Source organism: Rhineura floridana, chromosome 11 (genome assembly GCF_030035675.1).
Source record: "Rhineura floridana isolate rRhiFlo1 chromosome 11, rRhiFlo1.hap2, whole genome shotgun sequence".
Lineage (NCBI taxonomy): Eukaryota > Metazoa > Chordata > Lepidosauria > Squamata > Rhineuridae > Rhineura > Rhineura floridana.
In genome coordinates this window covers 19,269,787-19,285,506 of record NC_084490.1, presented here as the reverse complement: position 1 = coordinate 19,285,506, position 15,720 = coordinate 19,269,787, and the positions used below count along the sequence as shown (strand labels likewise).

At 43.1% G+C, this 15,720-nt stretch overlaps 1 protein-coding gene across 1 annotated transcript; it reads left to right on the top strand.

Annotated features, from left to right (window-relative positions):
• The first annotated feature begins 6,365 nt into the window (after positions 1 to 6,365).
• Positions 6,366 to 11,905, top strand: LOC133366381 (cytochrome c oxidase subunit 6B1). Its single transcript, XM_061589415.1, has 3 exons — positions 6,366 to 6,498; positions 9,117 to 9,217; positions 11,787 to 11,905. The coding sequence occupies exons 1-3, from the start codon at positions 6,366 to 6,368 to the stop codon at positions 11,838 to 11,840; spliced, it is 288 nt and encodes a 95-aa protein (XP_061445399.1). The 3' UTR covers positions 11,841 to 11,905.
• Positions 11,906 to 15,720: the final 3,815 nt, after the last annotated feature.

The following is a 15,720-nucleotide window of genomic DNA, read 5'->3' as shown; positions in this document are numbered from 1 at the left end:
GCCAGAGCTCAGGTCCCCAACCTGGCCCTCTCCCCAAACCCCATGTTCCAGTGAGTGTGGGTCGCTCTGAAAGACAGACCAAATCTGGGGGGTTGGCCGCCCAGTGACGGACCCATCTTCCAAAGCTGCTAGTCCTTCCATGCCAGCCAGCAGGATGACCGCTAAGGCTCAAAAACAGCCCTGCAAGAAATCTCAGCAGCGGAGCAAAATGGACAAGAGTCAGAGGTCAGGTTCCCAGCCCTCTGCTGGAACTGGCCCCTCCCATGTCTTAGTGGGTGTGGGTCGCTCTGGAATACAAACCAAATCTATGGCTGTGGGGCAGTTGTTGATGGACACAGCTTCTGAAGCTGCTGGCCCTTCAAGGCCAGGCAGCAAGGCCGGACCGAGATCCCAGGTAAACACTGCTGTCAAGCCTCAGCTTGACAATGTGGGAATGGAGGAGAAACCTGCAGAGAAGATGATGGCATCTCAGAGACCCAACATGGCTGTTGCCCCTAGACCTGCTAGCAAACCTGGCAGGCGTGCATCTAAAGACCCATCAGATATGTCTGTATTGCAACAGAGGGAAAAGGGATAAGGACACAGCACTTTTCTTCCCTATTTGAAAAGGCTGAAGCATTTGGGGCTTTTTAGTTTAGAAAAAAGACAACGGGGGGGGGGGGAGAACATAATGGAGGTTTCTAAGACTATGCATGGAGTGAAGAAAGCGGATATAATTTTTTCCCCTCTCTCCTACAAACTTCAGTCTAATCCAGCAAGGCTGTTCTTATGTTTTTACATTCACTGAGGCTGAAATTAAATTTTGCCCAAATTTGAAATTCACAGCATTTCCAAATTTGAACCCTTTTCAGATTTCACTTTTGAAATTCAACTACCCCCCCAACTACATCTTAAACCTGGCCGCTGAATGTTTCAGCAATGGTGATAAAAATCAAAGTGTAAAATAGGGTATTTTTGTACTGTGTGTTTAAGAGCCTCTCCAGAGCTGGGGCGGGGGCTGTATTCTGCAACATGTTCTTATAGGGCATGGGTGGTGGATTTATTCTGCTTTAGTTGTTCTGCAATGCTTCCCCAACGCTACCACATTATTACTGCCCAGAGAGGCTACAGCACAATAAAAGTAGAACAAAAACCCAGAAGGTCTGGGATTAAAATGTTATGGGATATCAGCAAGACGTTGCATGATATGCACTAATGGGAAATGAAGCAGCATGACCACCCATTTAATTATTGCTAAAATGCTTTTTCCAGATCTAGGTATAGTGCTATAACACTATAAACTAGGGTGGCTCCAGAGGGGAATTTATTGTGGAATGACTCCGTATGCATCCACACAATGTAATGGCATCAAAATGGTGTCTTGTATCTCCCTACCCCCACCCTGCAATTTAATCCAGACTTATCCTGTCTGGGAAAAATCTGGTATTTTATTTTTTTTAACTGTTGCTGATGACCCAGTTGTGAAATTTGAAGGAGCCGTTTATAAGATTAAGCTCCTATCTGGAGAGACCAGATGGCACCCCTGGAGTATGAATGTAGTATAGCAGGAGTGGGGAACCTCAGGCCTGGGGCCAAATGTGGTCCTCCAGGCCTTTTGATCTGACTCTCAGAACTCTATGCAGGCCACACCCAACACTGGCTCTGCTTCCCACCCAAAGTATTTTTGTCCGGCTGAAATGTGCCCTTTCACTCTGATCGTGCTTCTTGCTTGTCTTGATGGAAGAGTGTGAGTGTGTGTAGAAAGTGGCTTACTGTACAAAAGGTTAATTTTACATTTGTTGCTCCTCCCGTTTTTGCCTCTGGCTCTGCCCATCACTGGCATGCAGCCCTTAGAAGATTGCCCAGAAGTGAATGAGGCCCTTGGGCTGAAAGAGATTTCCTACCATTACTGTTATAGCACTATATCACCACAGCCAATTGACATTATAGCAGCATGGTATTATAAGTATTATGTCTCTCTTTTATATAGCTGGAAAAGTGTTATAGCAATATTTAAAAGACTGTTTTGAAAAATCAATGGGTTCATAAAATGGTACCCACTACAAGGGTTATAGGAAATATGTGCTCACCTTCAAATGGCCCCACCCATTGCAGCTGTGTCACGGCCACTGTTGTGGAGGGTACATTAGTGGGATGCACACAAAGAAAATGTGCAATGCTCCTGATAGTGTGGAAAGTCAATTGCAATTCCACTTGGAACTTAGTAACACAAGATTAAAGACTGGATTTCACGAGAAACCACCCAGTCGATGGTTACCAGGGAGAGGGGGGCTTGTCTGTGGTGATGCCCCAGTTTTGGAACTCTTTCCCTAGTCATGTTTGCCTGGCACCATCATTATTATCTTAGGCCCGTTTTTTTACATGAGCTATTAATAGTGTCTGAGATCATTGACTTTAAGCAGGATGTGGGGGAAATGATGATGATGATGGCTGCTCAATCTGGGTTTGATGGTTATGTTTTATATTGTTTGTATTTACTATGTAAGCTGCCTTGGGCTTTTAAAGTGGAAAACAGCCAGGACTAACTAAAATACATGATGCATTGCCATTCCCTGCTCTTGTTTTCAGAAGTCGTAACTGAGCCAGTTTGAAAGGACCCTGTCTTGGTGGTGTCCAGAGCACATTTGCTCTCAGTTGCAGGCTGTGCTGCACAGCAAGCCAGTTTTTGAAGGAAACAGGAGCAGCATTGGGAGAGAAATAAGAGCAACTGATTGCTATAGATATGCCAAGATCAAAGAGTATTTTTAATAAACTTTAAAAAAAAATAATGAGCATGTCTTGTTTTCTTTCCTTCTCTGGCTGGAGTCAAACACAACCAAAACAGACAGATTGTTGATGTGAGGCCTTTACCCCTGTGACTGTAAGCCAGATCCTTACCCTCAAGTGTGACCTGCAGAGGCCAGAAATGTTATCACCCACTGATGCCATCAGGGCATGAGTCAAGCCTGAGGTAGGAGAGGAAAAAGCTAGTCTGTAGAGTGGCAATGACAGGCAGCAATACTACTAGTTTTGGTGCATATTAAATACCTTTTCATTTAACTTGGCCTTGCCTGGTTCTTGAAGCCTGTCATTAAGTTTTAATTTAGCTGGACTAATGATTGCATTTTGATTTTGTTGTGTATTGTAGTTGTATGATATTTTATATTGTTATTGTACACCACCTGAAGATGCTTGCATGACAGGCAGTATATACATATTTTAAATAGGTAATCATAGACAAAGGGACATTTCACCCCTTTGTGGCTGCATTGCCTGATGCTCGAAAGCTCCTGCACTTTGGGTACTTCATAGAGTTCCACTGTTCTTAGCTGCTGTAGGCAAACCTTGTGGATGAAGATCCCTCCTGGAGGGTAACAAAGAGTATCCTAACTCCTAACAGAACTAGCTACGTGGGCGCTTGGCACCCTCGTTAAGCAAGGAAAAAGAAGTTATTATTCAATTGTGAGAGATATTATCCCTAAATGATAATACAACAAGACAAAAACAAAACAACTGACCTGTGAGCAGAGAGAGAACTGTCATCTGCTGGTGAGTTAATGTTACCCTAGATCACAGGAGCCTTTTCGAAGCAGGTTATGATGATCACTCACTATGACTTCCATCTGGAGAACCACTGAGGAGAGCAACAGGGAGATATGACCATGTCTGCTATAGCAGGCTTCTCTCTCAGCTGTCATGTATCTGCAGCCATGGAAAAGTTTTAAGAGGAGCCAAAATTTGTTGGTCTTAAAAAAACTGCTCACATCTCCATGTTGCTCTTCTCAGTGAAAATTTCACACACGCTGAATTTTTCTCAGCCTCTCTCTCTCTCTCTCAGAGGTGGCAACATTTTGCCCTAATTGGCTGCTGAGACCCTGCTCATTTTTCCCTCTGCACCACTTCCGGAAGATTCTGTGGCTGTTATTCCCAACTTGCTGGCAGTTGTTAGGTGCCAGAACACTATCTGTCATTTGATTGGCTAAAGGGCTTTTTGCCCCTCCATCACATTCCTTCCCTTCAGTTCTGGAAGTTTCTATGGCAGTTATTTCAAACGTGCACACAGGGTGGGGAGAAGAAAGAACGAAACCGCTAGCTCATTCTCTAGAAAACCTTGCCAGTTCGCATCTGCATTTTACAACCCTGATCCCCATTATCTTAGGGTTGGTTCCAGAAGATTTTCTTAATAGTATCTCCAAAACCGCAACCAAAGGGCCAGAAAGTATTCATCAAATGCTTTGATTGGCAGAGAGACTTAAGGCCTATGCAGGCTGTTGGTGGCGGTATGCCTGTGAATTCCAGTTGCTGGGAATCCCAAGGGAGAAGAGTGGCTCAGATCCTCCTTGTGGGCTCCCATAAGCATCTGGTTGGCCACTGTGAGAACAAGACGCTGGACCAGATGGGCCTTTGGCTTGATCCAGGAGGGATTTTCTTAGGCGTTTGAGTCAACATGTATGGGCTTAAAGTGGGGAGGGGGCATGGGCTAACACACAAGCCATCCATCTTCAACATCTCTCCGTATTGGCTCCATTTCAGAGCTTTGTGCTTAGTAGCAGGGTTCCCAACTGGCCTGAAGAAAGGGAGAAGCGAGGGAGCACAGGCCAGGGAGGTTGTGCCATCAGCTCCCAGTTGGCCAGAGGGGCCTCTTGTCACTGTCACTCTACATTTTATATAATTTATTTGTTTCAGTATTTTAACCTTGTAAACCAGGAAGGCAGTGTATACATCCAGTAAATAGTACAGAAGCTTCTAAACGTGCTGTGCTAAACTCGCTTAGGCATCCTCTTTAGATCCTCATGCTGAATGTGAAGTGCAGCAGCACTATGTGGGGATGTTGGGAGCAGGGCTTGGGGAGGCCCCTCTGCACTTTCATCCCTCGTGTTTGCTCCCACACACATGATTTGGGGATAAAATGGTTAATTCCTCCAGTTCCATGGCTCCAATCTGATTCCCCCACTTCAAGGTTTGATTTTCCTTAAAAACAAAACATGCGTGAGATCCAGTCACAGATCTCTTGGTGTCACGTCTGGTTTGGTCTAAACAAGCCTGGGGTAATCATGGGAGGCAGGCTGAAGAGGAGGTTCTAAAGCAAAGGGTCAGGTGTGGGGGTGTGGCAGAAGCTAGGAGTAAGAGGCCTGTGAGTCATAGTATAAGGTCCATGCAGTAAAGGCAGGGCTAAAAGAGAGCAGACAAATTAGGATTTTCAAGGAGCGATTTGTGGAAAATAAGATAACTGCTAGTCAAGGATAGGGAACCTTTTTTGACTCCATGGGCCTGATCCTTATCAGGAACTGCCTCGCGGGCCCTGGATTAAGCTGAGGAGGGCCGCTAGGCTGATTGGTGTTTGGGGGGCCCTTCTCCTCTGGGCCCCTCCGCTCCCCTTCTGCGATCCGCGGAAACAGCCGCAGGAGGGATCGCAGGACAGGAGCTTCTGAGCTGCCTGTCGTCCCATCCCATCCCCCCGCTTCACCTACCTTTCGGGGTTTTTTGCGGCTGAGCGCAAAAGGTTTGCCATCAATCAAGATGGCGGCAGAGGCTTCGGCCCCTTAGAGAAACCTCGGCCGCCATCTTGATTGATGGCAAATTGCAAAAAACAGCGGAGAAAAAGGTAAGTGAAGCGGGGTGGTGGTGGGCGGTTCGGAAGCTCTATATTATAATTGTTTTTAGCTTATGCACGGGCCCCCAAGAGCTCCGAGCCCCTAGGCTTCAGCCTACTAAGCCTAATGGATAATCCGGCCCTGCGCAGGCCCAACTTCAGGAGCAGGGCTGCCTTCCTGTCAGTCTCATAACATCATGAAGCCACGTGACTGACAGGTTGGCGGCGGCATCCACTTGCCAAAGTCCGTTGCCCTTCTTGTTGAAATCTCCATGACTGGGAATTTAAAGGGAAAGGGGAGAGACTAAAGGCATAGGCTGGATTGGGTTGAAGACTAGGCCAAGTGAATAACAGTGGCGGCAAAAAAGAGGGAACCTCAGGCCATTGCAGCGGGAGGGAGGGCAGGAAGCAGAGGACTAAAGCTTAATGCCCAAAACATTTTGGACCTCTGAGGTCCTTCATCAGGGAATTCTGCAAATAAACATCTTTTAAAGTAATTACAAAATTATGTATAGAAATCCCGCTGTATATACTACATTTGTATATCATAATCCATTGTAACAATTCAAACATATTCAATTCAAACATATTTTTAGCCAAAATAAATACAAATAAGTAAATAAATAAATAGTACTTATATATCAATCTCATGAAAGCAGTGTATATATATTACACATAAATAATGACAAACATAGAATCCAAAAATAGAATGAAGTTGAGAGCTGTTCTGAAAAAGGGCAATATGGCAAGTTGCTTGACTCGCTCACCTTTCTCTCCTCTTGCCCTCTCAGAAATGCAGAGTGCTTCAGCTGCAGCAGAAGATATCACCCAGCTGAAGAAAAAACGGGGAGACTATCTCACAGCCCCATTTGACCCACGCTTTCCAAACACCAACCAGACCCGGAATTGCTTCCAGAATTACCTGGGTGGGTAAAAGAGAGGACATGGCTGCAGCACAGGATGGGATTATTCATGTACACTAGTTAATTGCTTCTAATGTATTTGAGAGGGACAGGCTATTATATAGATTTATTTTTTAGAGGCTCTCGTATCAGAGGTTTTTCATCATAGACATGGATCTCATCTACACGGTGGTTTACTGTGTGTTTGGTGCTACTCACATCTCCTTTTAATTCGCATGGTTCATTCACATGATGTTACCGGCAAACAGAAACTATCACACAGTTTTCCCCTGTAAATCTATACGAACCCAATCCATTGATAATACAAAAAGGGAAGAAAAAAATGTCTTCACTCTGTTTCTCTAGTGCTTGCAGATGCTTTGCTCCAATGCTTTTAGGTGGGTGTGTCAATTGTTCCCCTCTCCTTGCCCACTGTCTCCTCCTCCCTTCTTTCATTTTGTTTCCTGTGGGCTGACAACCAGCTTCCTGCTGATCTCTTCCGTTCTGCTGGCCTTTTTTATGTTGCTGCAAATGGTGCGGTTGTTTTTCTTTCCCTCCTAACTTGTGCAAAAGCATAACACTGTTCAAACAAATATTTGTATTTCAGCTGTATCATACAAGTGAAAATACAAACAATAGCACTTCCAAGTGGCTGTTTTTTTAAAATGGAACCTACTGCAGCTGGTAGAACAAACTGAGCATGCCCAGTTGCCAAGCAACCAGAGGGAGTAGAAATTATAAATTAGAGGGCATGGTCATTAGGAAACTGTGTGAGTTATCCTTCCCCTCAGTGTGAATAGAAAACACTGTGCTTGTAGCTGGCATTGAGCTCTTACTATGAACAGTGCAAACAGAAAATAGAGGTAGAAACAGTGTCTTTAGTATGGAGTAATGCTCCCCTGTGGATAACCCCATGCTTAGGCTGCAATCCAGTACACACTAACCTGGGAGTAAGTCCCATTGAACCCAATGAAGCTTACTTCTGTGAACACATATATTGGATTGCAGCCTTAGTTGCCTTTCCTGACTTCTACGGGTTTATGCATTATTTATATGTGCTATACAATACACAGATGTTATAAAGGCCCAGAGACATTAAGGGAGTTTTGCCATTCTGTTGCTTAGTGAACAAGGGAGCGGGGAGAAATTCCTGTGAACCAGGCAAGAAAGAAATTCAACTATGAGGGCCATTTTTTTAGTTGAATGCTATTTTGAAGACATTCTTATACCTCAACCAAATATCATAATGTTGTCCAATGTCCATGCATCCTCTGCCCTTTTTTTTTGGTGACACTGGAAAATAGCCTTCTCCAGTTGGAGTCTCCTTCAAGGAACAACAATCTGAAGATATCATTTTGCTGCATGTCCCCCTAACCATCAATAACCTTTGGCAGCTGCCTTAGTAGCTGCCTGAAGGCTGCTGATTCCCTAGTTTTCAAAGCTCTTTCACATTGCGGTCTTATACATGTTTACCTGGGAGAACAGTTGCTTCCAGACAGCCTGTTTCATCCTGATACTTTTGCCCAAAGTTTGGGGTGAGGTTAGACATCTGATTGCAGGCAGGTTATACAACATTGTGACAGGTAAGTGTTATCCCCATCACTTTACTTATTGTAAAAAGTCAATTGTTTTTGAAACAGGAGTAACGTTTGTTGTGCAAGAGTACCAAATCAATTTTAATTGCCTAAGCCAAATTTGCCAATATATGATTGAAACCCACCCCCAAATAGCCACAGTCTGGACACACCCTATGTACCTTCCTCTATGTACCTACAGTTTATCCAGTGTAGCTCAACATTGTCACCTAAAGTGTCTGGGATTTCACCTCAGTGAAAGGCGGGTCTGCCAGTAAGCTCAAGCCTTTCCTCCCAGATCTGTCACAGTCCAAATGAACTTAACGGGGCCTCCTTTTTCTGAGCAGACATGGGTAGGATTGTGCTGTTAACATGGATGGAGGAGAAATTTGATTCAGTTCACTTTTAAAACCAATTCTATCAAATTCACACTTTCCAAAACGATATGAGAACTGAAATACAACGATCCTTCAAAATTTACACTTATCTGAATTTTACAATGCAGTTCTTCAAACAGTGTTTTTAAAAATGCCTATATTAGAGGAAAATATACATAAAAATGAATAATTAGGGAAAATAACAAACAGAAATACATTATATTAGGAGAAATTGCTTGCAGACATGTACAATAGTCAAAACTGCATTCAAAAATGTGTTTATTAGGAGAAATTTGCACTAAAAGGCTGAGGATCTTTCTTTTTAATAGCAAATTGCTGCAGAATTGTGGATAATTGAATTTAATATGGGAAAAATGAGAAAGGGAGGGAACTGCAACTGACAGATCCTTCCATCACTAGCTGTTAATGTCCCCAGAGCCAAAGCCGGGAGAAGTCATGTGCTCTTCTGCTTCAGGTGTCTCCATTGATAGGTTCAGATTGAAATATCTCATTGGAAAGTATTTCCATCTAGCTATAGGAACATTTAATCACTGCAGGGAGGGTAAACCTCTCCAGGCTATGCCTGGTGCAGAAGCTACAGCTGATAAGCTAAACATTAAATGTCCACTAGTGCAGAAACAGGACATGATGGCACTACTGATGACACATTGCTTCTCCTCCATCCTTGCAGATTATCACCGCTGTGTGAAGACCATGAGAGCCAAAGGCAAGGACATAAAGGTATGCGAATGGTACCACAAGGTGTACAAATCCCTGTGTCCCATTTCATGGGTAAGTAAAGAATCACGTTTGCTGTGCTCCTTTTCAAAAATGCAAATGAGGTTGCAATCAACGTGGAACTGCAAACAACAGTTGTAGTTTCATTTTGGCTTTGGCTTTTTTTCAAAAAAGCTCTCTCTGCTTTTGGGAGTGGGCTTTTATTTTGTACCTTGAACCATAGGGGCCTATAAGGCCATCCAGCCTAACCCCCTGTTTGATGCAGGAGCCAGGAATCCAATTTAAAGCATACCTGACAGGTGGCTGTCCAGCTGCCTCTTGAATGCCTCCAGTGTTGGAGAGCCCACCACCTCCCTAGGTAATTGGTTCCATTCTTGTACTGCTCTAACAGTTAGGAGTTTTTTCCTGATGTTCAGTCGAAGTCTGGCTTGCTGAGCTTGGAAAAGTTACTTTTTTGAACTACAACTCCTATCAGCCCAATCCAGTGGCCATGCTGGGAATAAACACAATGTCAAGATCCTTCTCACATGTAGTATTACTGAACCAAGTATCATATAACTGTGCATTTGGGTTATTTTTCCTAGATGTAGAACATTGCACTTACCCTGTTAAATTTCATTTTGTTATTTCCAGCCCTATGTTCCAGGCTATCAAAATCACTTTGCATTTTGTTTCTGTCCTCCAGGGTATTAGCTATCCTTTCCTATTTTGTATCATCTACAAATTTCATAAACATTCCCTGTACCTCCTCCTCCAAGTCATTAATAAAAATGTTGAAGAGCACCTGTCCCAGGACCAAGCCGTGCAGTACCCTGCTAGTTACCTCCTCTGAGTCTGAGAAGGAACCATTGATAAGCACTCTTTGAGCATGACTCTGTAGTCAACTGTGGATCCACTTCATGGTTGTTCCATCCAGCCCACATTTAGCTAGCTTGCTAATAAGAATATCTTAAGGCACTTTGTCAAAAGCTTTGCTCAAGTAGAGATATGAACACAGCATTCCCACAGTCTACCAGGGAGGTTACCTGATCAAAATAAAGATAAGATTAGTCTGGCAGGATTTGTTGTTGATAAATCCATGTTGGCTTCTAGTAATCATTGCATGGTTTTCAAGGTGCTCACAGACTAACTGCCTTATAATCTACTCCAGAATTTTCCCAGGGATTGATGTCAGGCTGACTGGTCTGTAGTTCCTAGGTTCCTCCTTTTTGCCTTTTTTGATGATAGGGACAACATTAGCCCTCTTCCAGTCACCTGGCACTTCACCCATCCTCCATAATTTTTAAAGGTAATAGACAGTGGTTCCAAGAGTTCTTCAGCCAGTTTCTTTAATACTGTATGATGCAGTTCATCAGGCCCTTTTTTGGGGGGCGGGGGAAATGGCAACTTGCCTGATTAAAAATTCCACCCCTTGAAAGGGGACCATCTTAAAAGAGGTCATGATGCAAAAATAGCAAATTATAAAATGTTGCCATTACTCAAGTCATGGCCCACATTTTGGAAAATCTTGAGGAACTTTGTGCAAATTCCTGATATTTATCACAGAGGATCCTTTAATCATAGGATATGTCTGAAAATATGCAGGCAACGCTGGCTGAAATCTTAAGAGCCAGAAAGATGGACTGAATAAGGCTTGGTCTACACATACAGCAGACTGAGGAAGGAATTGAGACAAAAGAGTTCTGAGGTGACAGAATAAGCCATGCCACTTCAGACTGCTAATGCTCCTTTGCATAAAAATCTTCTGACTAGAGGAAAACTAACAGAACAGTTAGCAGGCTAAGTAGAACCTTACTTTCTGATTTCATAGCTTTTTATATGCTTTAAGGTTTTTATTTTATTTTATTGGGAGGGCATTCACATCAGAATGGCATCCTGCACCTGGTGTTCCAAGTAGTGGTGTTCACTCTTCCGCCTCAGGCTCATTCTTCTACCTCACTCTTCTGCATGGACCAGGCCCAAGATTCACTGGGAGGGCAGGGACTATTCTCCACCAGAGTTCTATACCCCTTTTCATGACTAGCAAAACCAGAAGTCTGCAAAATACAGTATCAAGTGCAGAATATGTATGCTATACATTTGCTCAAGTTGTATAATTTATATAGGTCACAGAATCCAGTTTGCCAGGCATAGAATTTGGCTTGCTTAGGCCGGAGATGGAGAAACTGTGGCCATTCAGATGTTGGACTACAACTCCTGTTAGCTCTAGCATGGCCAATGGCCAGGAATAATGGTAGTTGTAATCCTACCAACACCTGGAGGATCACAGGTTTCCCATCCCTGGCCTAGGCAGGGATTTTTTTTAATGCAAAAAAAATGGCCTAGGTTTTTTTTTTAATGCAAAGTACACAGAGCCTTCTTGATCATGGTATTTCTTCAAATCCTGTACACATGAATCTTTCCATGGCTGGAGCTAGCATAAGGCAGTAAGAGGTGGTCTACCCCATGTGGAAGATTTTGGACTACTGTTATAGGACAGAAAAATGTGAATTACAGAGATGACAATAATGGTGATATTTTTCAATACCTTGGGAAGATATAACTTTATTTTTCCCCAAGAACCATCATGTCTTGGGCCATCTATTAAGTTTCCTCAACCTCTTGTCTGTTCCTCTCTCCTCAGATAAAGCGCTGGGATGAGCAACGAGAAGAGGGAACCTTTCCTGGCAAGATATAAACTTTACCTTCTTTGCCTCAGGGAGACCCACTAGGAACATCCCACAGCAGGCGTTCTTCCAGCCCATCCCAGATCACTCAGTCAGGCAGTTGTCTCAGCAGATGTGACACTGAATTAATGTTATTTTTGTAGGCTTATGGGGGCGGGAATCCCCACCCTAAAAATTATTAATCCAAACCAATCTGAGGGTAATATTCATTTGTTCCTGAAATCGAAGATGTTCAGGTAATTGTCTTTCTTTCATCCCCCCCATTGTTCTTATGTATGAATATTTGATTTATCTCCCTCCTATATTGTTTATACTTCAGAAGTTTAGACTGCTTCCATGATCTCTTAGTGGCTTTTGAAACTGTTGTCTGTTTCTGCCATCTTCTCCCTCCATGAACTCTGGACATACAAGCCACAGAATGTTGGCACACCTAATTTTCATTTAAATTTATACAAGTTAAGTTTTCCCTAAGCGTAACAGGTCAAATAAGGAGAGGGGGGTGATTTTCATTTGGTGAACAATACAGTGAGAAAAGATTAGATCCCCCTTCAGTGACATGGTCCTGATCTGAATTCCACAGAGAGACACACTGCTGCAACTTGAAAAATTTCGATACAGGGAAATTGGTCACAAAATTTTGTTGTCTCACCATGCGGGACACAAGAGGCCTGCAGAATCACAAAATCAGAGAGCTCAAAGTGACCCAATGATTACCTAGCCCAGCTCTTTGTCGTAAAACAAGATCCTGCAAGCACATACTGAAGGCACACCCAGCATACAACAGAAATAAATGAAGGGGAAAGGTGTGAAGTCAGGTCATAAACACCCACTCCCTTGCCCACACCCAAGCATACCAGCTAAGGGAAGAGGGTGTAGGGGAAACGTAGGCTCATGTCCTGAACAAGCACACACCCAGAATCCCAACTGAAAAAAAGTGACTGGAATTGGGAAAGCAACAACACACACCCTCTAGGACAGCTGAAGTGGGGGGGGGACTACACACAAAGGGGAGTGTGGCAAAGGGAAAGCAGAAGTCTCCGCCCTGGAGAAGGACTAAGGAAACAGGTGTGGAAATATATTTATGCACATGCAACATTCAGAGGATTGGCAGCATCCATGAAGCTACTGTGCCCTGGCCTCTGCAGTGCTCTCTTGTGCCAAGAGCTCCCACCCATATGCCATCTTTGAGCCAAGAACACTGCCCACAACATTTACACACCTTTGATACCACACGTGAGGGCAGACAACACATTTTCCCTTAGTTTGCAATTACTTTTGCTGACCTCCGTGAATCTAGTGGAACCTATGGCCTGATTTCTCACAATCATTTTAGGATGTGTAACTGAACAAAGGCATGTCTAGTTCTTTCCTGAGAGTTAATGTGGCATAGTAATGAGGAGACTGGGAAGTCCCTGCTACAGATGTCACCTTTGCTGTGAATTCGTTAGGTTTTCTTAGGCTCTCAGCCTCAACCCCCCAGTCTTCACATCTGTCTGCAGTTTAGAATAATACAGACCTACCTTACAGGGTTGTTGTAAGGATTACTAAGGTGAAATGTTTTAAAGTTTTTTTAAAAAGTTTCATAATTAGCTGGAAACAAAGGACTGATTGAATCCACTGTGTTCTTTCCTGCCATGCTGTTTTCCTGATGCACATCCCCCCTTCCCCAGCTACTTTGCCCTGCAGTGGAAAATATACAGAGACTCATTCCCCCAGTGTGTGGATGGACGCTGCAAAAATACTTGCATGGATGATCAGTATCAGTTCCACAATAAACTCCTGTTTGAAAGCACCCCTAGTTTTTCTGATTTTTCAAAAATATTTGTGATTTAGCACTTTCAAAATCTATGTGGTCAGTCATCTTAGGTAAACTGATATCTGGGAAAGAAATCCCTAGCTGTTTTATTCACTAACTACATACCAGGACTGGGGAATTTGGCTCTCCAGATGTTGGACTACAACTTCCATCATACCTGTCCATTGGCCACGCTGGCTGGGGCTGATGGGAGCTGGTGTCTCAGCAACATCTGGAGGGGGCACAGCTTCCTAATTCCCTGCTATACACACTAGGCTCTCTAGATTAATTTTTTTCACTGTATTTATCCTATTTTGACTTTTTACTTCTATTATTTTGTTGTGTTTACCGTATTTGATCTTATAATATCTGTAAAATGCTTAGAGATTTCTGTCAAAAATCTTAAGCAGTATATATATTTTCTAAATCAATAAAATATATTCATATATTCAGCTTTGGTGCCAACCTGAAGGCTCAAGGCCGATAACAAAAAGTATATTTAAACCTGTAGTTAGGAGGATAAAACAAATGTAGAGTAAATATTAAACACTGGGCTTCAAGCTTGAATAAATAAATCCAGGCAATTAATTAATTAGGAAACACAATTAAATGGGAGTATAAGTTCTCTAGGAGTGGCTAACAGAAACATTTTGATCTTGCACTAGTGTGTTTACAGCCTGAATGATCCATTTACAATATTAAAATCTAATTCCTAATTCCCTGCTATACACACTAGGCTCTCTAGATGAATTTTTTTTACTGTATTTATCCTATTTTGATTTTTATTTCTATTTTATTGTGTTTGCTGTATTTTATTTTATAGTATCTGAAAACTGCTTAGAGATTTCTGTCAAAAATCTTAAGCAGTATATACATTTTCTAAATTAGCCACACCTAGAGGGGCAATCGGTTGATCTGCCGATCAGTTGCAAAATCTCTTTGGAGCGGAAGTTTTTTTTTTAAATGCACTCGAGCTGCTCCCACCAGGTTTTACAGGGAAAAGGGTTTGACTAGTGTTGTGTGGCCCCGTTTTCAGAAGATAGAAGTTAAGACGCACTGGAACCGGCAGAACAGTGAGTGTGTTTCTACTCTCAGATTTTGCAAATAAATCATTAATTGGCAACAGTTTTTTAAAAAAAAAAACAGGAATGCGAAACCTCAGGCAATTGAATGTGGCCTCCCAGGCGTCTCTGGCATTTGAGATTATTTCCAGGCCGCTCCTTACCTTAGCCACCCTCTCTTCCTGGGTATGTATGTATGTACAGCCTTCAAGTCGATTCCAACTTATGGCGACCCTATGAATAGGGTTTTCATGAGGCTGAGAGGCAGTGACTGGCCCAAGGTCACCCAGTGGGCTTCATGGCTATATGGAGATTCAAACCCTGGTCTCCCAGGTCATAGTCCAACACCTTAACCGCTACACCAGAATCAGACTGAAAAAGGTGCCCTATCTGTATCAGATTTTTCCTGGAAAAAGTTAATCTAAATTAAATGGAGAAAAAAATGCAGACGTCATGTGGATGCGGTGAAAAATTTGCATGCATGAGGAGCATGCATCCCACAACAAACTTCCATTTTAATTGCACACTGACATTGGGGACAGTTGCAGGATGGACAACAACTTAAAGATCACACCACAAAGATGCATTAGCATCTTCCTCCATCCTACAGGTTTCCTTTGTGCATGGTGAAATTTTGTCTGGAAAATAATACCCTACCAAACTGTTCAGAGAGCTTGTGTGTCAGCCAGGCTGTCATGCCCTGTGATCATCGGTGTGTGACAGCCACAGGAAATGCCTACGTATGTAAGCTCTCAGTCTGTGGCCAACAACTTATGTTAATCTGCTGCCACCATGGGCAGGATCAACCATAGGCATACCTCCTAAAAAAAATCATATTTTTTTTAACAGAGGCGTACAGGCGTGCCAACTGACCAAGCACAGCTACAGTGACTGGCAAAAATGTTGGCCACCGTAGCAGCATGCCACAAAGCTGAATCCTGCACATGGCAGCGGAGGGATAGTACTTTGAGGAGCTAGACCAGGCAGACTTTTCACATAGCTCCTTGAGGCCGAATGGACATGCCTATAGGCCGT